The 26,821-nt window shown below is 50.2% G+C and overlaps 1 protein-coding gene across 1 annotated transcript in view; it reads left to right on the forward strand.

Moving 5' to 3' along the window:
• Positions 1–19,058: 19,058 nt before the first annotated feature.
• Positions 19,059–26,821, forward strand: part of DGKQ (diacylglycerol kinase theta) — a 70,058-nt gene continuing 62,295 nt past the window's right edge. The window contains 1 exon segment of the mRNA XM_072359435.1: positions 19,059–19,324. Within this exon segment, the coding sequence (XP_072215536.1) occupies positions 19,117–19,324 (208 nt within the window). The 5' untranslated portion in view covers positions 19,059–19,116.

Raw genomic sequence — 26,821 nt, forward strand, 5'->3', positions numbered from 1 at the left:
CTAAATCTTTGTTTTGTACACACCCCTACTTACTGGCCTCAGTTCCCAGATTTCTGGAATCTCTTCTCACTCCAGTCCCAGAATTGGTTCTCAGGCATCATTCCGGACCCTTGGCTTCCTTCAGTTCCTGGAGTGGCTAAGACACCAGCTAAGTCTGAGGAAGACCGAGCTATTTCCCATGGTTTTACTGTATCTTGGAACACTGTCCAGGCTCACTGCTCAGTCACATGGGACTTGTGCCTTATATGGATAAAAAGAGCTTAGATGGACTCATCCCCTCCATGCATGAAAAGAGCTTAGACATCTTACCTGTCTATGGGGAGCATCTGCTGGGAAGGGCTGCTGGCACCTAGTGCAAGGCTAGAGATGGCTCTTCTGATTGTTTGTGGGGTAGTTTTCCTGCATGCTGACCTGCACTGGCAGATGTTCCTGCCTACAGACTGCTGCTTTGGGACATGTGGACCAGAGAAAATAAATGTTAGGATCTCAGGGTCCAGCAAAGAAGATACACTGGTTATTGTTTTGTTTTAACTGAATGCTGCAGTCCTGGCTCTGGCACACTTGATATTGGTTTCAGTGGTATATTTATGTTTCTTAGGGTCTCTCCGTCCTTAAACCTGCTGTTGTACTGATACCACTAGATGTCCCATCATCTACAAAATATAGTACTTTTGAGTTATCAATCTTTTACAGGGTGACTTGCTTTGTGTTCAGCGTAAATATCTCATGGAGTAATGTATATGTTCCCACTTCTCTTTTAGGATTAAATGGGTTTTGAGAACATTTGATTGGCATTGACAGATGGTTAGCTTTGGCTTGGAGATGGACATTTATTCATAATCTTGTCTTCCAACCTTTTGCTGGAGAGATTCACTAAACTGGGTTTTTCAGGATGGAGTCACAGTTGTAATTTGACAGTAGAAGGAGAAAGCCAATGTCTTCTTCAGGATGCTACAAAATAGTGATGATTTTGGTAGCAGGAGAAGATGGAGAACTTTTGAAGCCTCTTAGTGCCTTCCTTAGGATTTTGGATGATGCATTAATTGTCAGCATTCTTGATTTTTGTGCATATTTAATTATACTAATGATAGAATTTCAGTACATTCCTTTTGTTGTGATAAACTCTGGAAATAACTCTTTGGCCACTTCTCTTTAAAGAAAAGGACTTTGATTTTTGTTGCTGTTTCCAACAAAACAGAACCTATGTTCAACACCAAGTTCTGATTGATTGATGAAATCCTTCATACCTAGAATGCCAGAGCAATTGCTGCAAAATCTAATTAAGATCTCTTGACAGGAAAACAAATTATAGTAAAACAGAAGGTCAGCAACAAAAATAAGTAATCTGATTGTCAGCTCTAACTTCCCTCAGTCAATATCTGCAAGGTTTGTAATTTCTGTTCCATGTGGAAAAAGGCTACAAGACCCGCTGTGGGTGGGAAGCCTTCTTCGTGCAGGCAGAGGTAGCACTTCTGTAACATTGCTGATTGTGTGCAAGGACACAGGGGCTGTGATGGGATTGAAAGATAGGCTGTTCCTTCAAGGGTTTATAGTAATGCTCTCTGAGGGTTATTGTAGGTTGGCTTTTGCAGTAAAGAGTGTTGGAGGCTGTTATTCCACTTAGCAGTTAAGTTGGTAGTAATGTGGTTCAGGCAATTTAATGACCGTGGTTTTGTCTCTCTCCAAAGATTGCTAGGAGGTGAGTAGTAGGTTAACTCCATCGTTTGTCTATTCACTGAAATAGATTCTTGGATTAATGAGCAGATTGCAAGGACCTCCAACAGTTTTCTTGGGCAATTGTGCACTGTACTGAATCTGGGTTAAAGTTAAAAAAGAAACAAAAACAACAAGAAACAGAAAAAACCAACTTCCTTCAGTTCCTGCACCCAGGATGGACACAAATAGGAGTGTCATGCTTTTCATACTGCAATGCTGGGAGTCCCAGTGCTCCTCATGATTTCCTGTTTTTCAGGGTTTTGTGTGATATAATTTCCTGAGAGATGAGGAACTCTGTGTCAGTTCTTCGTCCTCCTCATTACTGGGCAAATCAATTCACAAGAGGCTGTTCTGACTTCAAATTGCTTCTAGAAGAGTGTTCTCTGAAGCTATTCACCAAGCGGTATACTAGGAGCCCAAGGAGTGTATCATATCTGTTCAGTTCCAAGCTGATTTGGTGGATTAGTGGACAAAAGCCTGTGAGCTAGCAGTGTGCATGACAGCCTAGGAAGCCAGCTGTACACTGTGCTACAGACAAGGGGTTGGTCGAGCAAGCTAGGCTATTCTTCCCCTATACTCCATCCTCATGAGACCCAACAGATAGTCTAGTTCTGTGTTCAGCTCTGGAGCTTATATCATAAGACAATCATGGACCTATTAGAGCAGATCCAGAGGAGGACAACAAGGGTGACCAGAGGGCTGAAGCACCACTCATGTAAATATAGGCTGAAAGAGTTGTGGCTGTGCAGCCTAGGGAAGAGTTGGTTCTGGATAGATGTCACTGATGCATTCTAGTATCTAAATGGGCCTAGAAGAAAGATGGAGACTCATTATCATGGAGTGTAGTGAAAGGAATATGTATAACGATTTTAAATAAAAAGAGGGTAGAATTAGATTAGGGCATTAGGAAGTGGATAGGAAGGCACTGGCACAGGCTGTAAACGCCCCTCCCTGGAGGCATTCAAGACCAGCCTGGATGGGGCTTTGAGTAAGCTGGTCTAGGCAGGGGTGGAACTACAGGATCCTTAAGGTCTCTTTCAATCCAGATCATTGTATGGTTCAATAACTTCACTGTCACACCTGTAAACTCATCTCATTTCTTCTTATCCTTGCAGGTGGAGAAAACCCGCTGAGTCTGGTGCAGGGAAGCAAGCAGCAGACTCAATATGAGTGATTAAACAAGCGTCCACTTTATTGCCTGAAAAGCCATACTTTTATAGCAGACAGACAAGGGTGTTCGAAAATCACACAGACTAATTGGAGGAAAGCTACTGCAATTACAACCCTAAAACCCCCCTTCAAAGCTGCGAGCCATTCATTCTTTTCCTAGAGGTGTCCTTGGTTCTCATGTTTATCCTGCTCCGCAGCTGCTGCTCTGTGAAGTCCTTATCTTGATCCATAGCTGCTGCTCTGTAAAATCCTTCTTGTACTGCAACATATCCTGTCAAGAAGTTACAGATAAGTGAGGTTCTCACAGGGAAGCTTTCAGCTCATTACAGCCTGGAAGCCTTTGCATAAAGCATTTAGCAGATTTCTGTGATGTGCATATTCCACCTCCAGCCTCAGCTGATCACTGAGGTTGCATCAACCTTCTGACTGCTGTCACCTGTTTCGAGCTAGGCTAAGACTGGTCACGGGTTACCTAGATCTACCTGTGCCCATGACAGGGGCAGCCACACCATAGGGCCCCCGGCCCGAAAGGGAAGGGAAAAGTTGATTCTGAAACACATCAGAACATCATGTGGGATAATGGGAGTCAAGGAGATACGTCTTTTCCTTTTTTTTTTCTTTTCTGTGGACTGCCTTCAATGGGCATGTGGGGAGGGGGCGGCACCGGAGGGGAGGTCAGGAAGGCGACGGGGTTTTGCCCGGTTCCCTGCAAGGGGACAGCGTGGTGGGAACTTCCCGTGTCCTGCAGCCCGTCGGTGAGATTGGGACTTGGTTTTCTCCTTGTTGAAACTCTCTCGTTGTTGTTTATTGTCATTGGGTTCATTAAACTGCCGTTCGTTCTCAGATCATTCCTTTTTTTTCCTATTTTTCCCTCCAAGACACATTCACAATCTCCCTTCCCCGCTCTCAGATCGCACATGGCCCAGCCAAGGTTTTTTTGTTTGTTTGTTTTTGGTTTTTTCTTGGATTATTAAATATAAGCTAAGAAAACAATTAGGAATGCAGAAATTCTTGTACCTGCCAGGTTACTCTGGCAAGCAGCTTAATACAACTGGAGCTAAGAGTTCAACAGTATTGACTGATTAAAAATTGTAAGTCTGCCTTTAACACAAACTGGGGAAAACAATGTTGTACCACCCAAATAGGAATCGGCAGCAATACTCAGATTCAATCCTTTGAAATCCAGTGATGAGGATAAGCCACGTGTTGCTGTTACAAAAATGCCGACGCTTTTGGAAAAGGCAAAAAGTTGATCACATGAGACGGAACAATTAAATTTAGTAATAATTTTATTGTACTTTTGGAAACAGAAATCAGAGGAACAGAGGAAGCAAAGTGTATTATCTGTGCTGTAGAGAATACAAACTGCTTCTTCAATTCCTGATTCAAAAGCCGGATTTAGCCAAATTAGGAATCCCTGAACTGAATGGTCATCTGAATGCTAGGTGAGGAGCAATTTGTACACACACAGGAAAGCCAAGCTTCTCCTCAAGCGCAGATCCCTTTCTTCTTATCTCACTAAACACAAAGGTGATGAAATGATGCAGTGATGAAGAAGGAAGAGCTGCTTGGCAGAAGTGGTACCTGAGATGATAAACAGATGTGTAGAACAGGAGATCTGCATGGGTGTTGGATCATGAGAAATGCTTTTCTGCATCATGAGAACGGCCTCTCGCATGACTTGATAGAAGCTGAAGGACGGAGGCTTGAGTGGATGTAAGCTCAAGAAGAGAGAGCAGAGGAGGCCGTGGAGCTGCTTGCCTCCGGCATCAGAGTGACGAGGGTGTTTCATTTGCAGCCCTGAGAGAGACTGAAGGGACATGCAGGGCTGGCCCACTGGTTGGCAGAGGCTGTCTCAACCTGTCAGACTTCACCCAACTGAGCACAGTCCAGTCTCTGTCTTGTTTTTTTTGTGCCTGGTGCCAACCGCTTGTGTCTTGCTCACCTCACGCTGAGGGCACACCGCCATGCCAGAAGCTGAAGGCTTGTCTTCTGCTTCCCCATAGGGGGCTCCAGACAGTCACTGCAATGTTGGCTACTTCTGCATATTCCTTTGCTCAGGGGCATCTTCCCACCAGTCCCGCAGAACAAAGCCTTCAGTGTCCCAAGACAGAGCATCCTCTGGCGACAAGGAGGGGCTAGGATCAAAGTGCCCCTCACGCCTGGCACCTGCAGACACAGCAGAAGCTGGAATCCAGGACTGTGCCTCCCCGGATGGTGTGCTTACCGGGCCTTTAGCAGCCTCTGCCACAGGGCTGTCTTCCCCCTACTCGTCCTCGTCCATCAGGCTATTGCAGGTGGAGCAGCAAAGACAGTAGGACATCGTGTCCCCTGTCATGCCAGGCAATGTCCCTTCTTCATCATCCTTGTTATCCAGCATGTCCTGAAGAGTGCCAGCTGCTCTGGCACCATCTTCTGCTGCCTGTTCTGCCTCCAGGGAATGTGATGCAGGGGCGCTGACAGCATCACCGGTGCCCTCCTGAGCACTGGGAGCTGGTGGTGTCTGATCTGTGGGGCTGCTCCCAGCCTGGGGGGTCAGCACCTGGGCTGCTTGTGCTGCTGTTTCCTCGGTGCTGGTGGCTGCACGTTGCCTTGGACTTGTTGGTTTCTGGCACGGTCCGGTGGCTATGGGACGCCTTCTGTGTGCCAAGTTGTAGAACTTGCGTGTGGCATGTGCAGGCCTGAGTGGGGGTTCAGGGACATACATGGATGGTCCACAAGTTGGCTGAGGCTGACTCCCCCCCCCTGAAATGTCACTGTGGGTGAATGTGTCCTCGAGCTCCAGCCCATCCACCTGAGAGAGAAGCAGAGCAGAAACTGAGTTAGTAGGCGCCTTTCCCTGCACAACCCACTTGTCCCTGCTGACAGGGCAAGGCCCTGCACGGAGCCTGAGGGCAGCACTCGGTTCAATGATTGCTGCAGCCCTGTTCCCTCGTGCCAAGCTGCCAGAGAGCTGCTCACTGTGACGCGCCCTCACGCCCCAGTTGTCGCCTGCAACAGCCCCTGACACACTCGGGCAGCTGCCTGGCCATGGTAGGGCTCAACCTGCCACACTTCCCTGCAGTGAGCATGATCCTGACCCTGCCCCCACTTACTTCACACCTGCTGCCCACCACCTGCATCTTGCTCACCTCGTGCTGAAGGTTTTCAGGCTCTGGAGATGCTGGAGGCAGGGCCTCTGCCCCAGGAAATGATGTGCTCACAGGCTCCTCGCCTGCCACTGCCACAGCATCTCTCTCAGCGGTGTCTTTCCCTTCTTCCTGCTCATCTGTCAGAACAGCACTGCAGGTGGAACAGCAAAGACAGCAGGGCAGGAACCTGCCCCCTCTCCTGGCGGAGCAGGCCCTCTCTTTGCTGTCCTTGGCATCCAGTATGGCCTCAGAAGTGCCAGCACCTTCGGCACCGTCATCTGCTGCCTGCTCTGCTGCCAGGTAGCGTGATGTAGAGACCCTGTCAGCCTGAGAATCAACCCTGTCAGCCTGAGAATCAACAGCACCTTCGGCACCATCGTCTGCTGCCTGCTCTGCTACCAGGGAGCGTGATGTAGAGACCCTGTCAGCCTGAGAAGTGCCAGCACCTTCGGCACCATCGTCTGCTGCCTGCTCTGCTGCCAGGGAGCGTGATGTAGAGACCCTGTCAGCATCTCCGGTGCCCTCCTGAGCGCTGGCAGTAGGTTGCTTCTCATCCTCGGGGCCTTTCTCAGCCTCAGGGACCAGCACCTGGGTTGTTGCTAATGGTGTTCTCACAGTGCTGGTGGGTGCACGTTGCCCAGGCTGTGCTGGTTTCATCCAGGGCCCTGGTCGTGAGGCTCCCAGACGCATCCAGTAGGTCAAATCGAGGCACTTGCGTGTCCTCTCTGCAGGCTTGAGGGGGAGTGCAGAGACAGACAGATCTGCCTGCCAGCCCTCAAGGCCTGGGACAGCCGCTCTGCTGGTGGCAGCTCCCACAGCACCTGCTCTGCCTCTCGGAAAGCTCCCGGAGGCTACTGGTGGCAGTGTGGGCAACCTGGGAACTTGTCCCCCAGCAGTGGCTGCGTTCCGGGGCACAGCCGTCAGTGGCACCGCCCGCAGTGGGAGAGGCGGCAAAGCTGACAGAGGCCGTCTCCCTTCTCCAGAGCCATTGCCGCGGGGCAGTCCCTGCCCGAGCTCCGGTCTGTCCGCCTGCAAGAGAAGCCGGGGGGAAACCCGAAGTTAGCGGGCTCCTTTCCTCTCACGCCGCACCGGTCCCTGTCGGAACGGCCCCGCTGCAGCCGGCTCATCCTGCTGGGAGCGGTCCCCGCCAGCAGCTGCCACCTGCTGGTTGGCCGCTCCCCGCACTCGGAAGACCTTCCCGTTTCCCTTGGGCTCCCTACCTGTGCACGGCGGCTCCCAGAGCCTCGTGCTCTCGCCATGTGGGGCAGTGGTGGCAGATGGATCCCACGGACGACCGAATCCTGGCTCCGGCTGCCAGACAGCACAGCTTGCTGCGGCCTGCGGCCCACCTGTGTAGGGAGAAGAAGGCCTGGGATGCAGGTGGCCGCATTACCACCAGCGTCCCTGGCGAAGCCCCCGTGCGGAGGCCGCTCCTGGACACGGACGGCCTCGGTGCTTCGGGTGCCGTGGCATCCCTCTCCCTCCCAGCACATCCCGCACCTGGCGCTGTTCCCGCACGCTCGGCAGGCCTTTCTCGGCCTGGGAGCGGGCCTTCTGGTCCTGCTCCTTCGCCATCTCTGTATCCGCTCACGGAGACAAAGCTACAGGCACCCAGGGAAGCTGCTACCTCCTCACGGAGCTGCTCGCCTGAGAGTGAGCAGCACGGGGACTCTGGCCCCTGAAGGCACCGACACGCCGCCATGTCACAATGGCCTTTGGGTGTGGCTGCCCGTGCATCACAAAGTCCCGGCAGTTGCCATGGAGACCCCACACGCCCTCCTGGCAGCCCCCACATGGTCAGCATCTCCACGCATCCCTTCTCACACCGTCACAGAATCTCTGGCGTTGGAAGGGACCTCTGCAGGCCGCTGGATCCAAGCCTTCTGCCAAAGCAGCGTGGTGCCATCAGCCAACTTGCCGAGAGTGCACTGAATGCCAGCATTTACGGCACTGATAAAGACACTGAAGTGCACCACACCCAGGACTGTCCCCTGCGGGACACTGCTTGTTACTGACCTCCACACAACCCTCTGTCTGTGACCTCTCAGTCAACTCCTTACCCAATGAACAGTCCACCCTTCAAATCCCCATCTGATCGACTTAGAGAGAAGGATGCGGTGGGGGACCATGGCGACAGCCTTGCAGTAGATAGATGACATCACTTGCCTTCCCCTTCTCCACTGATGCCGTCACTCCGTCACAGAAGGCCTCCAGATTGCTCAGGCAAGATGTGCCCTTGGCAAAGCTGTGCTGGCTGTCTCAGATCATCTCTTCATGTCGTATGTGCCTTAGCACGGCAAGTTGGAGGATCTGCTCCATGATCTTCCCGGGCACAAAGATGAGGCTCACCGGCCTGCAGTTCCCCATGTCCTCCTTCCTCTCCTTATAAATGGGAGTGATGTATTCCCTTTTTCCAGGCCCCACGGCCCTCTCCCGTTAGCCTCAGCTCTTCAAATACGATGGAGAGCGGCTCGGCAACTGCAAGAGCCAGCTCCCTTGGGACCTTAGCATGCATGTCATCCAGCCCCGTGGACTTGTACACATTCTGTCTCATGCCTCAGTTTCAGACTTGCTCTGCCCTTACAGCGCGGGGCAGTTTGCTCCCCCAGTTCCCACCTACACGTTCAGGTTGAGGGATGTGACTATCCCAGCTGCCAGCGAAGACTGAGGCGACGTACTACCTGTAGTAGACCCCAACCACCGGCTGTCCTTTATCAGCCCCATCCCTAAGTTTAACCCACAGGTGCTCCATCTGTTGCTCATGTTTCTCAGAGGCAGCTCCTCACAGGCTATCCGCTCCTTAACATGGTGGGAAACTGCCCTGCCCCTCCTACCTTGCCTGTCCCTTCCACAAAATGGACAGCCCTCAATGATCAGATTCCTGTTACACGAATCATCCCACCGTGCTTCCGTGGTGGCAATAAAATCAAAGTTCTCCAAGTGCACTGCGGTCTTCGACTCCCTTTGCTTATTTCCCATGCACAGCTGTTGGTACAGAGGCACTTCAGCCGGGCTGTCAGACTCACTGCCTCCGCCTCAGGAATGTCCACAGAAGTGGTCAGTGTTGCTGAAAACACTGCAGGGCCCTGGACACCGTTTGGAAAATTGTGGTATTCTGGGAATGGGTTGAAACGGACCATAATAATCAAATTGTTTCAACCCCCTGCTGTGTGCATGGTCACCAACCACCAGACCGGGCTGCCCAGAGCCACGTCCAGCCTGGCCTTGAATGCCTCCAGGGATGGGGCATCCACAGCCTCCTTGGGCAACCTGTTCCAGTGCGTCACCACCCTCTGAGTGAAAAACATCCTCCTCATATCCAACCTAAACCTCCCCGTCTCAGTTTAAAACCATTTCCCCTTGTCCTGTCACTATCCACCCTCGTAAACAGCTGATCCCCCTCTTGTTTACGCATTCCCATCAAGTACACTGTGAGGTCTCCCCAGTGCCGTCTCCAAGCTAAACAAGCCCGTTCCCTCAGCCTGTCCTCATAGGAGAGGTGCTCCAGCCCTCTGATCATCTTAGTGACCCTCCTCTGGACCCACTCCAAGAGCTCCATGCTTTCTGTGCTGGCTGCCCCAGGCCTGGATGCAGTAGTCCAGATGGGGCCTCACAAGAGCTGAGTAGCGCGGGACTATCACCTCCCTCTCCCTGCTGGCCACCCTTCTTTTAATGCTGCCCAGAACATAGTTGGCCTTCTGGGCTGCCAGTACGCACTGTGGGCTCCTGTCCAGATTCTCATCCAACTGGAATAAGTCCTTCTCCACACGGCTACACTCAATGAGATCTTCCTCCAATTTGTATAAGCACCCTGCACTTGGCCTTGTTGAACCTCATTAGACTCTCATGGGCCCAATTCTCCAGCCTCTCCAGGTCCCTCTGGATGGCTTCCCTCCCCTCCAATGTACCCACTGCACCGCTCAGCTTGGAATCACCTGCAAACCTGCTGAGGGTGTGCTCAGTGCCATCGTCTGTCATTGATGATGCTGAAGAGCAGCAGTCCCAAGAGCAACCCCTGAGGGACGCTGCTGATGACCGGCCTCCACCCTGACATGGAACCACTGATCACAACCATTGAGCTGCATCCAGCTGACCAGTTCCTTATCCACCAAACCGTCCATCCTTCACATCCATACCTCCACAGCTTAGAGAGAAGGATGTGCTGAGGGACCGTGTCAAAGGCTTTGCAGAAGCCTGGGAAGATGATATCTGTCACCCTTCCATTGGCCACCAATGCCGTCACTCCATCATAGAGGGCCACCAGATTGGTCAGGCAAGATGTGCCCTTGGTGAAGCCATGCTGGCTGTCTCAGATCACCTCTTTGCATCCTATGTGCCTGAATATAGCTTCTATGAGGATCTATCTGCTCCAAGATCTTCCCAGGCACAGAGGTGAGGCTCGCCAACCAGTAGTTCCCTGGGTCTTCCTTTCTCCCTTTCATAAACATGGGGGAAATTCCCCTTTTCCCAGTCACTGGGGATTTCACCAGACAGCCATGATTTTTCAAATATGATGGAGAGCAGCTCGGTAACCACATCAGCCATCTCTCTCAGAACCCTCGGGTGAAGATCATCCCGCCCCATGGACTTACACAGGTTCAGTATCACAAGCCGGTCTCAGTCATGTTCTGCTGTTACAGTGGGACAGAATCTACTACCCATACCCTCACGCAGGGGATTGTCTGCCTGATCAGGTGGCCTGTAGCATACCACATCCACTGCATGCCCGTTACTGGACTGATCCTTGATCTTAACCCACAAGCTCTCAGCCTGATTGTGGCTCTCACAATCCCAAATGCTCCTCAACCTTCCAACCTCCCCCTCCCTCAGAGCGTGTGGCCTGGGGCCCGCCAGGTCCCGTGGCAAAGTGCCTTTTCTTTTTCCTTTGCTCTTCTGTGTCTCTTTTTCTTTCTTGTCCCAGGGCCTGTGCCCCCTGTCATGGACTGATATGTAGGGATAACCCCGTGACAAAACACAGCAAATGTAAGTCATAAACACCTACATGTTACAGCATATAAACATACAGCTGAGGAGTTTGACATGAATAAATATCCTACATCTTACTCAATCATTTAAATCTTTAAAAACTAGCATTCTACGGGTGGCTTCTAGCATGGAAGCTGAGCATCCTGAAGGGTAACACATTTGAATTGCTGTGCCCTAATGGATTTTCACATCTATAAAAGAAGATGTATTAATGACATCCCCACGCTTTTGAGTCTGATGCAGCTCAGCATTATTTCCCTGATCGCAGGAAAGAGTTGTTCACAGGAGCCTCATCTTCCCAACTCTTGTGCCTCATCCAGTCACGTCTTGAAAAGTTCCCAGAACAGGGCATAAGCTCTGCAGATAACCTGCTTCTCCGCTGGAATATCTTTGCAGCAGGAAAGTATGTCCTTATAACCAGATTGAGGGCCTCTTGTTTGAAATTAGCCCTATTTTCTCTCATCCTCCCAGCACTCATCACTGTAAAGAGCCTTTCTAAGTCTCCTCAGAAACCTCACTATAGATAGTAGGGAACTGCCACGAGGACCCTTCGAAGGATGAGTAGTTCCCGTTCCTTCGCCTTTCCTCCCAGGGTAAGTGCTTCAGCCCCAACCATCCTGGTGGTTCTCCACTGCAATTTCTCCAATTTGTCAGTGCTCTTTCCCATCTCCCTGCTGCACAGCCCCAGTTCTCAGCCTGTCTTCATATGAGAGCTGTTCTATCTCTGGGATCATTTTTGTGATCATTTTTATTTTTTCCTGCATGTTTTGAGCACCTCCACCCCCCCAAACGTGTTCCTAAGTGTCCCAACTCTCTCTCTCAGTCTTTCACCCCTTGCAGTTGAATATGTAAATTATTCAAGCCTTTAAGGCTCGTCATTCCAATTTGCAGTAGTGCTTTACAGCGTGCCTTTGGAAGAGCTCCCGGAGCCTCCACAGCGTTGAACGGAACGGTCTGCCTGCAACTAATACCAAGCAGCCCAGCCCGGCCCTGGGATGGCACCTATTGCTCAGCAACAACCGCCACGTCGCTGCGTTGCTGACGCTGTCTCGGAACCAGGACCGTCCCATCCCGCACGTCCAGGCAGCAATGGAACCCAAATCCCTGGCCTAGGGATTGGCTCGAGCCGCCACCGCCCTTCCGCGCAGAGCAGCAAGGAGGGAAGCGCCGAACGCGCCTCGGCTGCCGTCATGGTTCCCCGCGACGTGCCGGAGGCGCCGTGAAAGCGGAGCGCGTCGCACGGGGCTGTTTGTTCACCGCCGCGGGGCCACGAGCAGCAGAGCGGTTCAGCGGGACGGCTCGGGTGCCCGAGGGTGAGCAGCCCCGAGGCGACCTCCGGCAGCGGGCGGCGCACCCGCGGTGCGGGTGCCGGCTCACAGCAGGGCGCTTTGTGTCGTGCCCGTGGAACGCCTGGGCTACCCGGCTCCGGCACGGCAGCCCCGCAGTGTCCAGGACGATGGAGAAGAAACAGTGCTCGAGCCGAGCTGCTCGTAAAGGAGCCCCCGGTTCAACCGATGCTGTTCTTCCGGAGTCCCCGACCATGTCTTCCCTGAGGACGGAGCCAGATGACCGAGAGTCGTTAGAGGAGACCCGCGGTCTCCGGACCGGTGAGTACGCAGGCGGCGCTGGGCCCGGTCGGCCTCGGCCCGGGCTCCGGGCTCCATGGCGGGCCGCGGTCGGGGCTCGATGGGCAACACCGGAGCCAGGGCACGGCTCTTCGCCTGCAGTGTGCCAGCCCCAAAGCCCTTCCCTCCTGGAGCGGGGACAAAAGTCATTTTTTAGGAGCTGGGGATGATGATCGGTGACCGCAGCAGGTCTCCACTGGGGCAGACATTCCTGAGGCTGCCAGGAGGCTTAGCTTGTATGGCTGTGCGACGTGTGAGCGCACGGTCTGTTCCTCTGCACATCTAACTGGCCTGGCCTGCGAATTCTTTTCCCACCACAGTGCCTGGCTGCATGTAGGAAACCTTTTGCTCAGTGCTCAGGCCGTTGTGCTGGGGCAGCCCCTCCCCATGTGCAGCCCTGCAGATAGATGCACACCGCGTAACGGCGCTGCCTGCACAGCTGGCCTACCGCAGCTCCCTGCTGTGAGCAGGAGAGCTACAAATGTCTGGGTCCCTGTTGGCCGGCCCACCCCCCTGCTCACCGTGGGCTTGGAGAGGGCAAGACTGAGTTCCTCCCTTGTTCTGCATCACCAGGAGTCCGGCCGCACAAGGCAGCTCTCCATCCTTCTCTGCAAGGATGCCATGAAGATTGCAGGGTACAGGGCGATGAAGAAGGAAGTGCGCAACATCCTCCTGCCTCTCTTCTTCCACCTGCACGACCAGGACCAGAGCGTGGCTCAGGTGGGCATTTCTAAGCCGTGCAGTCACTGGAGGAAGGAGGTGCTGACAGCCGTCAGGACGGCCTGAGCATCGGAAGGATCTGTGCTGCACCCCCAGCAGCATCCAGTGGCGGTCGCCCCACGCATCTGCCTGAGCGCAGAACAGATCCCTTTCCCCAGCTACTGCATCTTCCTTTCCGCCAGAGCCCAGGAAAGCCCCGAGCCGTGGCAAGGTGCAGGACGCACAGGCCCTGTTCATCGGAGGCATCCCCGGTCTCTGTTCTTTCTGCAGGCCTCTCGGGAAGCCCTTCTTTGCGCGGCCAAGCTGCTGAGGCACAAGCACCTCAAACATCTGGTGAAGAACGCGCAGCTGCAGAGCATTGGCGAGTGCCTGGTGAGGACAAGCGCCCCAGTGCCCCCGAGACCTGGCCCAAACGAGGCCTGCCAGCCCCTCAAGCGCGTGGTGGCTCGGGCTCTTCTCCGGCCTCCTCTCCTCCTGGAGGCCCTTCCTGCTCCTGCCGGTTGGCTGTCGGGGCCGGCATCCCGGCAGGCGGAGGCGGCGGAGGCCCGTCCCAGGCACGGCGTCCGCCTGCCCGAGGGGAGAGTCTGCGCCCGCCCCATCCACGTGTGCTGTCTTGCAGCTGGCGCGCCACGGCGGCAGTGCCGACCGATTCCTGGAGCAGAGCCTGCCCTACCTGCGGAGCCCCCAGGAGCCCCTGCAAGAGGCGGCCGTCAAGTTCATCGGTGAGCCGCGAGCCTCGGCCCTTCCGCGCCCTCCGGCGGCCCTGCCCGTGCGGTCCCTCCGCTGGGCTTCCCGGAAAGACACATCCCATCCCATCCCATCCCATCCCATCCCATTCTATGATTCTACGATTCACATCACAGAATGTGACTGATGAATTTTCTAATTCAAGCATTTTAACAACTCGTGCATGTAGCTGGATTTTCAAGTATCTTGGAGTAAGTGAGAATAACGTGCTGCACTCATCTCAATTGAGGGTTGATTTCTGTTTGGACACTCATGAATTCTTCAGGAATCCTGCAGAATGTAATGACACCTTCAGCTTTCTCACAGCACCAATTTGATATCACTGCCAAATCAATGAGAGATCCCCAAAATGGTGCAATTATAGAAGCTCTAGTAAATGATGTAAGATCTGCTAAAATCTGGAGAGTTAATAAATTCATTTAATACATCTTTAAACTTTGTTCTTGTATCATTGGCAATGCTGTCTTGCAGAAACTGGTATGAAGAACTGACTGGATGTCCAGGGTGGAAGAACTGTAGTGAAAGGTTCAAACACGGTGGCTGGTCAACAGTGGCATTCTCCAGGGCTCTGTCTTGGATCCCATTTTTTTACATCTTTACGAGTGATTTGAACAAGGGGATTAAGTACACCCTTAGTAAGCTTGCAGATAGCAGCAAGTTTGGCAGGACTGTTGTCCTACCTGAGAATTAGAGGGTATTTGCATCAGCTAGATGAGTGAAGTCCAGCTCTTCACAGTCATCCAGCCACTCAGCCCCATGCCTATAGTGCTGCATGGGGTTATTGTGACCAAAGTGCAGGACCCGGCACTTGGCCTTGCTGAACCTCATCCCATTCACCCCAGCCCAGCCATCCAGCCTATCCAGATCCCTCTGGAGGGCCTCCCTACTCTCAGGCAGATTGACACCACCTCCCAGCTTGGTGTCATCTGCAAACTTACTGAAGGTACACTCAATGCCCTCATCTAAGTCATCAGTAAAGATATTAAACAAGATGGGGCTCCAGTACTGACCCCTGGGGTCACCACTTGTAATGGGTCACTAGCCAGACTTAACTCCATTAACCACTACCTGTTGGACACGACTCTACCCTTACCCAAAGAAGGGTATACCTGTCCCGGCCAGGGGCAGCCAGTTTCCTCAGGAGAATACTGTGAGAGGCTGTATCAAAGGCTTTGCTGAAGTCCAGGTAGACTGCATCAACAGCCGTACCCTCATCTACCAGTCTGGTCTCCCAGTCGTAGAAGGAGATGAGGTTGGTCAAGCACAACCTGCCTTTCACAAACCTGTGCTGTCTGGGCCTGATCCCCTGAACGTCATGCACATGTCGTGCGATCTCATCCAAGATGATCTATTTGTTCCATAACTTTCCCCAGTACCCAGGTCAGACTGATAGGCCTGTAGTTCCCCAGATCCTCCTCATGGCCTTCTTGTGGATGGGAGTCACATCAACAAGCCTCCAGTCCTCCAGGACCTCTCCAGATAACCAGGAGTGCTGGTAGATGGCAGTCTTAGCAGTTAAGGCTGAAGCAAAGAATGTGCCCGGTATCTCCTCGGTGTCCTCCTTTACCAGAACAAAAACGTGTAATGGGAAAGAGACTAAAAAGATGCAGAAACGTGAGAAACTGGGATAAGGCTGCATGCTGCACTGTATTTTCATCATTGAGAAACATGGAAGGCTTTCATAGAAAACAGTATCTTTGATTTTGTTCCAGTAGGGCTTGAGCTATGTATTCTCATTTGTCAGTATGCTGAGTCACTCACTGCTTTTTAGCAAAGAAAATCAGAGTGGTTGTTCCCCAGTTGTGACGAGCAAGAATAAACAGACATCTGTGGTGAGGCTCCATGAGGCAGTAGCACAGCTTGAACGTCACAGTCCGCTTCGTCACCTGCCTCAGCTGGGTAGCAGGATCATTGATTGGGCGTTCCAGGAATGTGTGAGGAACTGAGAACAGTCCAGAAAGCCTCCTAAACATCGTGTTGCTTGTAAAATTGGCTTCTCCATCTGGGATACAAAGCTGCATAAGTACGAGGCAGGTGTCTGCATCAGTGCCCTCAATTGCTCGTATACATACGCCACTCCGAGGCAGAAAATGATGAACTTTGTAAGAAACCTGTACGTTCCAAAAAACAGAGCGGCCTGCAGTCCTTTACACAGCACTCCTAAAACAAAGAGCAGCTTCAGGTTGGCAGGTGCCAAGGGAAAAACTTGGTGCAGTGTCCAGAGTCTGTTGGACTGCCCGGCCTATCATCTACACTATGAGGGTCAAAGCGCTGCAGTGCTCTGCAGAGAAGGAATCCTTTTTATTCTGTGAACATGAAGAAATTCAGATTGGTTCAGATTGCCCACGTTCTCCACCAGTAACTGGCACAGAGTTATCTCTAGATCCATCTGTGTCCACAACAAGGTGCACAGCAGGCCCACAGCTCAGCGGCCTGGAAGAGGGGTGGGGGAAGAGGGAGAAGGGGAAGGGAACGAGATGGGAAGCAATTCCAATAATTGCTGGGTTCAGAATAATTCAGTCAAAACATTCGGTGCAAGGTAGAACTTTTTACAGAAGGAGAGAGACACTGAATGCTAATAGAAATGCTTGGAGAACTACAGTTACGTTCCCAGCTGAGGGCTATCCATCATCCGTCTGCCAGACAATGAACAGTCTTGGTTTACAGAGTTGCAGGTAAATGCTGGCTTGCAGTACCAGGTTATCTCCTTTGAGAGGAAAAACAAGGCCAGGATTGGAAATTCAGTTTCTTGTGACTGGACAGGTTCTTTAAAGAGAGTGTGCATCAAGGAAAGTTCTCCTCCATTTCTGAATCTGTCAATCTTTATTCACCTGAATAGCCATCCTTACGCTGTTACTACACCCTGAAACAGTCGAGCGTAATAAAAAGAGACCAACGGCGTTCCATTCTCATGCAAACTTTGGGCAAGAAATGCCACAGTGTCTAAATGGATGGCCTTAGATTGGGAATTGTGGTTGTTTCTGTCTGTCACTGCAACGGGAGAGGTTGAGACGATGGATCAGCGCAGCCAAGAAAAGGATGCTCAGATGTGTACACAGAGCAGATGTGTACACAGACAAAATACAACCATGCTGAATTCTGACCCTTTGCATTTTATTATTATTTTTTCCCCATGCACTGTCTTCCTTGGCCATATTTAGCTAAATTTACTGAATAAGAGATGCCATTAGCACAGCCTGTGTTGTTTCCAGCAGCTTGGTGAGTCTCAGTGAAGAAGAAACCAATCTTCCATGCAATACGTTTTTTAAACGCCCCTTTTTATGTGCTTTGGTTCTGTTTACTATGGATACTTTCATTAAGGCTTCTGTATTGCAAGCACTGATAACTTAGTTAAAGTAGAATTAGACAGTAACATCAGTAAGTGTTGGTAGGAAGAGTTCCCCAGCAGAAACTGAACAAAGTCAAGGCAAACTCTGCAGGCAAATAGTTCTGTGTGCTTTGAAGGATGTGTTTTAGTGCCATTCACAGAAACATCTCAGTCCCCAGTATGTAAATTTCTCTGGTGTGGACAGAACCGTAAACGAACTGCGTTGATCTCCATGTGCATTTTTAATGCAATACTTGGAGCAGCAGAACTCAGTGCAGCGATTTTGACAGTGAGAAATGCAACTCCTGTAAAGTCTAAAAGCACGAGGATCAAACAGAATAAGCAACAAGTCCAGAAAATAGCCAGCTCTGTAGGCTGTATCAGCTTTTATCTTGCAGCTGTCAATCAGGAAACAATAAGCATGCAGTTGAAGCAATATTTTGCAGTATTCCATATCCAGCCAGAGGATGATGCATTCAGCTGCTCACACATTAACTCAGAGTTGGCTTGCAGGAGCTGTATACGTTTTTTGTTAAAGATAGATAAGCTAATACAAAGTTTGATCCCACAATTAAGAAAAGCCTGTAAACAAATGACAGCGCTGGCCACAAACTGAGCACATCATAAGGCAGTGGGATTTGAAGACGATGCTTTTTAAGCTGTTTGATATATCGTACAGACATCGCACAGCATACGGATCTTCCTTTAATCATGACTGGTACATCTCAAATTTAAGAGAGCAGTCGTGCAGAAATGGATCTTGGGGTTCTGTTTGATGGCCAGTTGAATCTGAGCCAAAGATAGTGAAGGGTCTAGAGAGCAAGACCCATGCAGACTGGCTGTTTTGCAGTCTGATGACGGCTTCAGATCCTTCTGATTTTGCTGTACACACTGTGTATGCCTAACACTTCACTGGATCGAAATATCCTGTTGTTTCAGGACCTGCAGATATCCATGTATTTCAGTTCAGGAATACTTGTTAGCGTTAAAAATTCAGTACTAAGAATCCCCAACAACAGTAAAAAGAAGCCTATCTGCATCTAACCAATGCAAGACAATAATGGCTGATCAGTATCTTTTTGCTGTGAATCCCCTCAATGCCAAAGGCCAAGTACTTTTGCCTACAGTACATAATAAAACAATCAGGTCAGAAGTGGTTTAGCATTACTTTTTATTTCCATTTTTTATTTTCTTGATAGATCAAGGAGCATTTTTGAGGCTGCATCATCATTTTTTCTGGAAAACAAATGGAAAGAACAATCTGTTACAAGCACCTACTTTTTTTGGGTGTTTTTCTGACAAGCAAAGTCAAATTACTGGTCAAGGAACTGAATGGAATGTAGTTCTCCAGATTGCTCATGACACAAATGCCTTCCTGATAGAAATACGTAATTAAGTAGTGAGTTGTAAGGGGTCATTAGTGGTCATCTAGACCAGTACTAGGACTGCTGCTAAAGCGTCTGTCTCCTTCCTTACAGATACCCTTCTAGATACTGGCAGTCTGATCTCAGGTCTCCTGCAGCCTTCTCCCTGCTGCCCCGGCAGGGGGCAGCACAGCGCCGCTCCGCAAGGCCCCAAGCGGCGCCGCCTCCGCCCGCCGCCCCCCGCCTCCCTCCCGCCGCCGCCGCTCCGGGCGGAAGCGAGCCGAGCGGCGGCTGTTGCCGCGGCGGCTGCCGCGCGTGGAGGAGCGGGAATGGCGGACGGGGTTCGTTCGCTGCTTGGCGGCAGCCCGGCCTCCAGCCCGGTGCCGGGCAGGCGGGGTTGCGTCTCGTCGTCGTTCTCCTCCTCTTCGTCCGCCATCCCGCCGGGTCACAGCTTCCGCAGGGTGACCCTCACCAAGCCCACCTTCTGCCACTACTGCACCGACTTCATCTGGGGGCTGGCCGGATACCAGTGCGAGGGTAAGGGCGGGCGGCGCGGCCCTTCCGGGGGGGCGGTTGGCCGCGGAGGGGCATCGGCCGCGCGCCGTCGGCGGTGCCACGCGTGCCGGTACGGGGCGAGCCGCTGCTCCGCGCCCAGCGCCGGCCGAGCTGTTGTGCCGGCCGGGCCGCCGGCTGTCCGCCTCTGCCTTCAACCCCCCCGAGTTCTTCACAGATGCGCGTCGCGGTTCGGGGTGTTTTCCTAGTTGGGAAAGCGCACCCGGCCGGTGGATGCAGCCCCGGCTGCGCGCAGGGCCGCCCGCGGTCAAACCCTGCTCGGCGGAGCGCCGTCACGGTGCTCTCTGACCGGCGGGGCCGGCACCTGACCGCGCTCCGCTGCTCGGCCGGCCCTGGCAGTCCGCTCTGCCCCTTTGGTTTTGCTGTTCTCAGACGCTGCGTGCTGCGTTCTGCTTTGCTCTTCTGGTACCGTACGACCGAATGACGAACCTGACGGAACCCTGATGTGTTCTGCTCGTACCGGCTGCCTTTACCAGCTGTGTGCCTGCCTGGCTGCCTTGTGCAGTTCCCAGCTGGTTACTGCGCGCTGATGCGTTTTCCTTTGTGGTATTAAACAGGATCGGTTTATAGTAATTATCTCCTTGCCACATTTGCAGCCACTGGTGGAATTTGATCATTGTTCTGTGGAAAGTAATAAAGGGTGACCTCTAGGAGTGCCACGTTGATTATAAAACATAACCCACCCTGCTTTTAGTGAAGGAACTGTGCTCAGCAGCTTGAAGAACGAGGTGGGTTATCGCTGTCGGCTCAGGTCTTCTCTGCAGAGAAGCAGGGCTCGCAGGTGTAATGGCAGCGGGGCTGATCTCTGCTTTATTTGGACTCCTTTTTGTGTGCAGGCTTCAGAATGAACCTTGTCAGTGAACTTCCTGCAGGTAAACTGGCTGCAGCTTGTCTCCCACATCCTACATCTTCAAGTGCTCAGGCCTGATGGCCTTCTGCGTGATGCCTGTAGTGTGGAATAACCCCCTTCTTTCATTGCTCATCACTGCAGCAGCTCTTCCCTGCTGAGTGTCCCAGCCTGGCCCTGGGCACGCTCCCATCACTCAACAACAACCAGAACATTGCTGTCCTCTTGACACTGTCTGAGCTGAAGCCAAGACAGTGAATCACCTGGTCTGTGTTTTTTTACTAAGCCTGCCAGTTACTGAACACGGACTGGCATGTGCTCATGTTGGTTGTGTGGCTATTTAGCAAAGCAAAGTATAGCGAGTTCTTAACGTGTTCACAGCTGTGAGGGCTACAAAGAGTGCTTCTCTTCTTTTTTTACTGCACTGCCTGAAAAATACGTAAGAGATGCTCTGAAACCCTTCATATGTTGTAGAGTTATAGAGTCAGTAAGGTGGGAGAAAACCTCTGTGATCATCAAGTCCAACAGTCAGCTCATCAGAATCACAGGACGGCCTGGGTTGAAAAGAACCACAGCGATTATCTGGTTCCAACCCCCTGCTATGTGCAGGTCACCAACCAGCAGACCAGGCTGCCCAGAGCCACATCCAGCCTGGCCTTGAATGCCTGCAGGGATGGGGCATTCACAGCCTACCAGTGCATCCTTTTCACCCTCTGGGTGAAAAACTTCTTCCTAATATCCAACCCACACCTCCCTATCTCAGTTTAAGATCATTCCCCCAAGTCCTATCACTATCAGCTCAGGTAAGCAGCCATTCTTCTCCCTCCTGTTTATATGCTCCCTTCAGATACTGGAAGGACCAGCACCATGCCCACTCGCAGATTGATAAGAGTCACTGAAGTTGGATAAGGCCTTTAATACCATCGAGTCCAACCACCAAACCATCACCGGCATAACCACTAAACCACCTGTTGGTGCCCTGCACCATCCTGCATTTAATGCCTCTGTTTTAAAGGAGAGCTCCCTCCAGCCCTGAGGAGCCTGTTGGGTTATTGCCAGAGCTTCACAGGTGAAAGGGGGCAATCCTGCAGAGAACTGCAGCTCTTTTGCTAGAGCAGCACAAGTATTTCTTTAAATGGTGTTGTGGGTTGAGGTTTCTCACACTGACCATGCCCATTTGGATCTGAAGATGTCACTATTTTATGCTTTTGTGCACAGATCGTAGTAATCTCAGCCGACTGGACTTTTTTTGTTATTATTTTTCCTTCAGATTTGTTTTCCATAAGCCCTTTCTAAACGACTCTTTATTTTCCTTGCCACTTCACTCTCTGTAGCTGTCACTTCCTTTGATAAATGTGTGTGCGTGAAAGAATAAGCGATGTTTGGATTGTAACGTGAACAATGACTCTCTTATATTGCTCTCTCTGACACTGCTCTTGCTTTCCAGAGCCTGGTTGTTTCACTTTTGAGTAGGTTTTACATTTCCTCGGGCTCAGCAAGGAAGAAGCACCGTGACTGGGTTTCTGTGCATGTCTGTGTGCACCTTGTAAGTTCCATGCATGCAAGTGCACAAAGTTTGGAACAAAGAGCTGAGTTCCTGCAGGCAGTGCATAGTGGAACAAGCGTCACACACTTGGAAAAGAGTTGCTGAGGTTCTTTTAAGGAAAAACTTGGAGGTTTGAGTTGCTCTTCAGTCACCTGTGAATATCTTTCTTTTCACAGTGGTTTTTCTTCTGCTATAGAAGAGTTTAAAGAAGATGTATGTGAGGGAAATTGAATCTGTACATTCTGGACACTACAAATACTTCCAATGCTAGGAATCTTTCTAACGTGAAATTACTTTGTTTTACTTAGCCTAAAGGTAACGTATCGTATAAGGGGTTTAAATGAAGCTACTGTCAGGGTCTATTGTGTATCTTTTGTGCCTGTTTCTACTGGAAAAGGTCGCGTGATGAGAAGAGGCATCCTTGATTTCTGTTTGTTTGGGGCTCCTTTTATGCTTTGTATTCTAAGCAGAACATCCATGCTTACTCCAAGGAGCAGAAATGCCCATTTCTCCTAAGCTGTTCCTGTTGGTGATAACACTTCAGCTTCTGCAGAATGAAATGCGAGTGGTGACATGGGGTTCTGCTTCTGTCATAAAAGCTCACTGGAAGACATAGCCATAAGGGAGTCTTCTAGGCAAAGCTGCTGTCTTTGGATATGCATGTCCCAGTTGTGGCTGAGCTAGGCTGTGTCTTAATGCTGTTGGACAGCGTGGGAGTGTTCAGACCGTGACTCCTCATCATGCTGGAGATGCACACTCTGGATGTCTTCCCAATGCAGTCTCTTCCACTGAAAGACTGCTGCAACTAATTGCAGTCAGAGAGGGTGGATGTGTAAGCACTCTGATCCTGGTTCGGCCTGAGGCTGGGAGTTCCATCTGCAGGGAATTTCCCTCTTTGGGCATATGGAAATAATAGTGGGGAAGAGAAATGGTCCCCTTGAGCTCTCATCTCTTCTGGTTAGTTCTGTTGTCCTAATGGGCAGCTGGAACATCCTTGACCCTGCTGGTTTAGTTCAGCTCCGTTTTGAGGGAAGTAAATAAAAAATGAAAGCCTTAATGCTTGCAGCTCAAACGAAAAACAAATTATTCTGTCTTCTGATGAGCTTGGCTTGCTTTTGGTGCTTCTTAAAATAAAAGCTGCAAGGAGGTCAAACCACAGTAAAGTCTTGCTTCCATCCCAAGATCAGTAGGAACTTTCAGAACTTGTTTCTTATTCTGTGGTGTATTCCTTTGTCAGTGGCAAGGCCCTTCAGAGGAACAATAGATGTGTTTGATGTTGAGTTTGTTGCTGAGACATGGGCGAGTGGATGCGCCTCTGCTGTGTTTAAAACTCCATGTAAGGCTGAATCTGTCTGAGGAGCAAACACAAATCCTGTCCAAACAAACAAACCAGTGCCCGAAAGAAGCCCTGAGACAGAGACTTAACTCCGCTGGTGTCAAGCTAAGTCAGGTGTTGGGGAAGAGGGTTTGTGGCAGCGACCAGCATCCTGAAAGTGCAACTGAACTACTGTCTGGGTTTGAGGAATAAGCCGCTTTGTACTCAGTAGATTTTATGCTTTTCCTCCACGTCCCCTGACTGTAATTAAGGGATAAGTCTGAAAGTCCCTATTTGGTGCAAAGGAATGGCATAGGGATCTTTCTGAGGATATGCAGTTTGTGTCCTTGGAAGTCATGTTTTCTGTTGAGTCCCACATCTGAGTCCAGAAACTAAATTAGGTAGGAAATAGTTGGCTGCAGAAGGTGTCAAAGCCAGTAATGCAAGACCGGACTTTGCGCAGCACTTCTATATCATCTCTGTTAGTGCCTTGGTCTTGCTTGGTGATAAGTGACAAAGGCAGACGAGGGTGCTCAGCAATCCATCACGTTGCAGAGCAGCAGAGGGCTGCAGCTTGCTCTCTGCAGGTTTCCTTTCCAGACCTCTTTCACGTTCTGGTGCTCCTTGGTCATCTTCTAGTCTTACACCCTCTGGTTCCTTCCTGCTTGCAACCAAATTTTTCATCCTTCCTCTGTTGATTTCCCAAGTTCTTAGTGAAGGCTCTGAAAATCCCTTTATTCTTGCAGTTGTGTAGATGAATGCCTGGCTAGTTTCTGTTGTGTTCTTTTTTTTTTTTTCCTTCTTTCCCGATAAACAAAGCACACTGAACTCAGGTTTGTTCTGCAAAGCCTTTTCCAAGCACCGCACCTGAGTGCTTTAACAGCATTAAATAATAATAATAAAGCAACAACAGTTGGATAGGCAGAAAGGTCAGTGCTTCCTGACTACAAAAGCACCCTCTGCTCCTGCTCTCTGTGGTGCTTGCCAGCTGTGTGTGTACTGCTTCCAGGTCAGGTCTGGATTCTTGCTGAGAATCAATGCGTTCTGCTAGCAGCCTCCTCCTCCCTGGAGATGTGCATTCCCTGCTCTGGAATGTAGGAGTTTGTATTGAAGTGCAGTGCATCTCCTCCAGTGACGCACATCTCTCTGCCATCACTCTGTGTTCCTTTGGGCTTAGCCACCCTCACTTTATTTTAGCAGTGATTTTACCTTTATTACAGCGTTTTCCTAAAATAAGCTATGGTAGCATTAGGCATGGTGTCCCGGGGTGGGTTTCCTACATGAGATAACCTCATGAAGCAACCATTTGTATTGGCAGTTACCTTACTGCAAGGCACGTGCTGTCAGCAGCAGGCTTTTACTACCTGAGTGCAGACGCTGCTCTTAAGGTCTTTTTGCTTGTTCCAAATTCCAGGCTCTAGGACAAAGAATTTACCTGCATTATTTTCAGCGGGCAGGCTCGTGTCATGTCTGCTTCCTCCTCTTTGATTACATACACTTTATAACTCATCCCATCAGACACCTCTCTCTTACTTTGGAGCTATTTGCTCAGGTGGCAGCTTTTTTTCCTGGCTTAGCTCTGGCTCAGGTTGAACCCGATGACCTTTCTTTTTCCTTATGTTGCTTCTCTCCCAATGCTGCTTCTGATGCTGCATTTTATTCCTTCACTTTGTCATCCCTCTGGACGACTTGTTGCCCAGGGGCTCCATCCTGCTCTGTCTCAAAGTATTTCCCTGCTTATAGAAATCCCTTTGGAGAAACTGCATTTGAAGCACCTGTTGAAACCATCTGCGTAAGTAATGTATTTACTTCGACTTAGCTACAGTGGGGAATAAGCAGGATATATGTCTAGCATGCAGATCTTCCTGAGTGATAAAACAGTGTTTTTTTGATCACCTCTCCTTTATTTTTTTTCTCCAAAGCTTGTGCTCAATGGCACCTTTCAGCTGCTGTAAGGAAGCATATGCAAGCAAAGAGCAAGACCCAATCTTTGCATATCACAGTATGATAAGGAACTCACTGGAAGCCTGCTTCTCTTTTTTTTAAATATGCCCAGAATATTCTTCCCTTAAAACTGTATTTTTGCCCACTTGTGGAAGTGCCGAGTTTGTTACTCACTGCAGCAGTCAGCCTCTAATTTCATTTCCTGTTTCAAGTATTTTTATTGTCTCGAATCCCAAAGAATATGGGTGCATGTTTGCATGTCTACACTCATACATATATATACGCATATGTATATTCACATATAGATGCGTGTTTACGTGAATATATATTTAAAATAACTTGTGTTTATGTTCTTGTATATGTTTTTATTCCTTTTTCCACATTTGAGTGATCTGCATGCAGGCAGGGCTAGCATTATAAACACTGTGTGTGCTGATGTGGTTTGCCTGCTTGGCTTCTTTTTGAATACCACTTGTATGACTTACAGGTGATGCCTCTTACTATGTAAAAATAACATCATTTGAGATTTTAAAGCAACTGAAAACGAGAAAAAAGGTATGACTGCAGCAGGCTGTAATTTAATCCCTGGAGGTTTTACATACAGAAGAATGGTGGAGGCATTCTGAATACTTTGCTAAGCAGCAATGCTTGGGAGAAGCTGGATGATTTGAGCTCCTAGAGTTACACTAGGAGCAGTGTGTTCTTTGGTGAGATGGTGCTAGATTACAGTGATAAGAAGGTAGGACTTCCAGTTTTAAGTGCAGCAACTGATAGCAAAAAAATCTCTTTTCCTCATTGTGTTTTTACCGTGGCAGAATGTTCTCTGCTTTAATGCTGTGGCTTTTTCATGATGTAATTCAGGAAATTAGTGTCCCCTTTTCACAGTGCATTCTCTGTAGAGAGTGGAGATAAGAACTGGTACATCTTGCTAAGTGCTGAGTGTAGGTGTGCCCTACTAACCAGCTCCTTTAGTGTTTTTAAGGAGAATGCTGCCCTGTGCTGAAGTCATTGCATGGTTGGGAGCTTCAAAAGAAGGCAGAAGAATACAAGGAAATTGCTGAGATTCCTCTGAGTATGAAGAGGGCACGAGGGAAGGATCTGAAGGATGGAGCTGAAAATGTTACTCCTGTCTGTAGCTGTAGGGGATCTCTCAGGTTAAAAAAAGAAAAACAAAACAGAGTTTTTGGCAGTGAAAGATTTTCTTTGGAGCTTCCTGAAGGTGCCAGAGTAAGTTTGAAGGCATCATAAATACCGGTTTGCAGGGGAAATTGATTAGGGCAGGAAGTCTTGCACTGTTATCTGCTATAACAAAACAGCCTTTAGTGCAAAACAGAGGTGTGTGTTGAGCAGCATGGCTTAGGAAACAGCTCTTTCAGGTTGGCCAACCCTCAAAACAGTATTAATATAGAGGACTGGAAAAGGGGATTTCAGTCATTTTGGGTATTCACAAATATTTAGGGAATTTAAAGGTTTTGTGGTGCTCTTGCAACTTAATGCAGAAGGTTTTGATAGCCACAGAGGCCATTGCCTGCACTGATGACATGGTGCCGTGCTGGGACAGTTGTGCTGGGCTTGTGTGCACATGAATTGGGTGCAGCAGGTCTGCATTTGCTGCTGGAAAGCTGCCACAGTGTCAGTGACAGCCCTTTGAAAACACAATGACAACAGTTTAAGGAAAAATGACTACAACAGCCCCCCCTAGATGAGCTTGGGATTACAGCATGAAGAGCACTCTAGATCGCAATGCTTGGGGAGCTGGCTGGATGGTGGGGAGACTGAATTATGCAAACAGTAGATGCTGGTTCTGTG

This window comes from Excalfactoria chinensis, chromosome Z (genome assembly GCF_039878825.1).
Source record: "Excalfactoria chinensis isolate bCotChi1 chromosome Z, bCotChi1.hap2, whole genome shotgun sequence".
NCBI lineage: Eukaryota > Metazoa > Chordata > Aves > Galliformes > Phasianidae > Excalfactoria > Excalfactoria chinensis.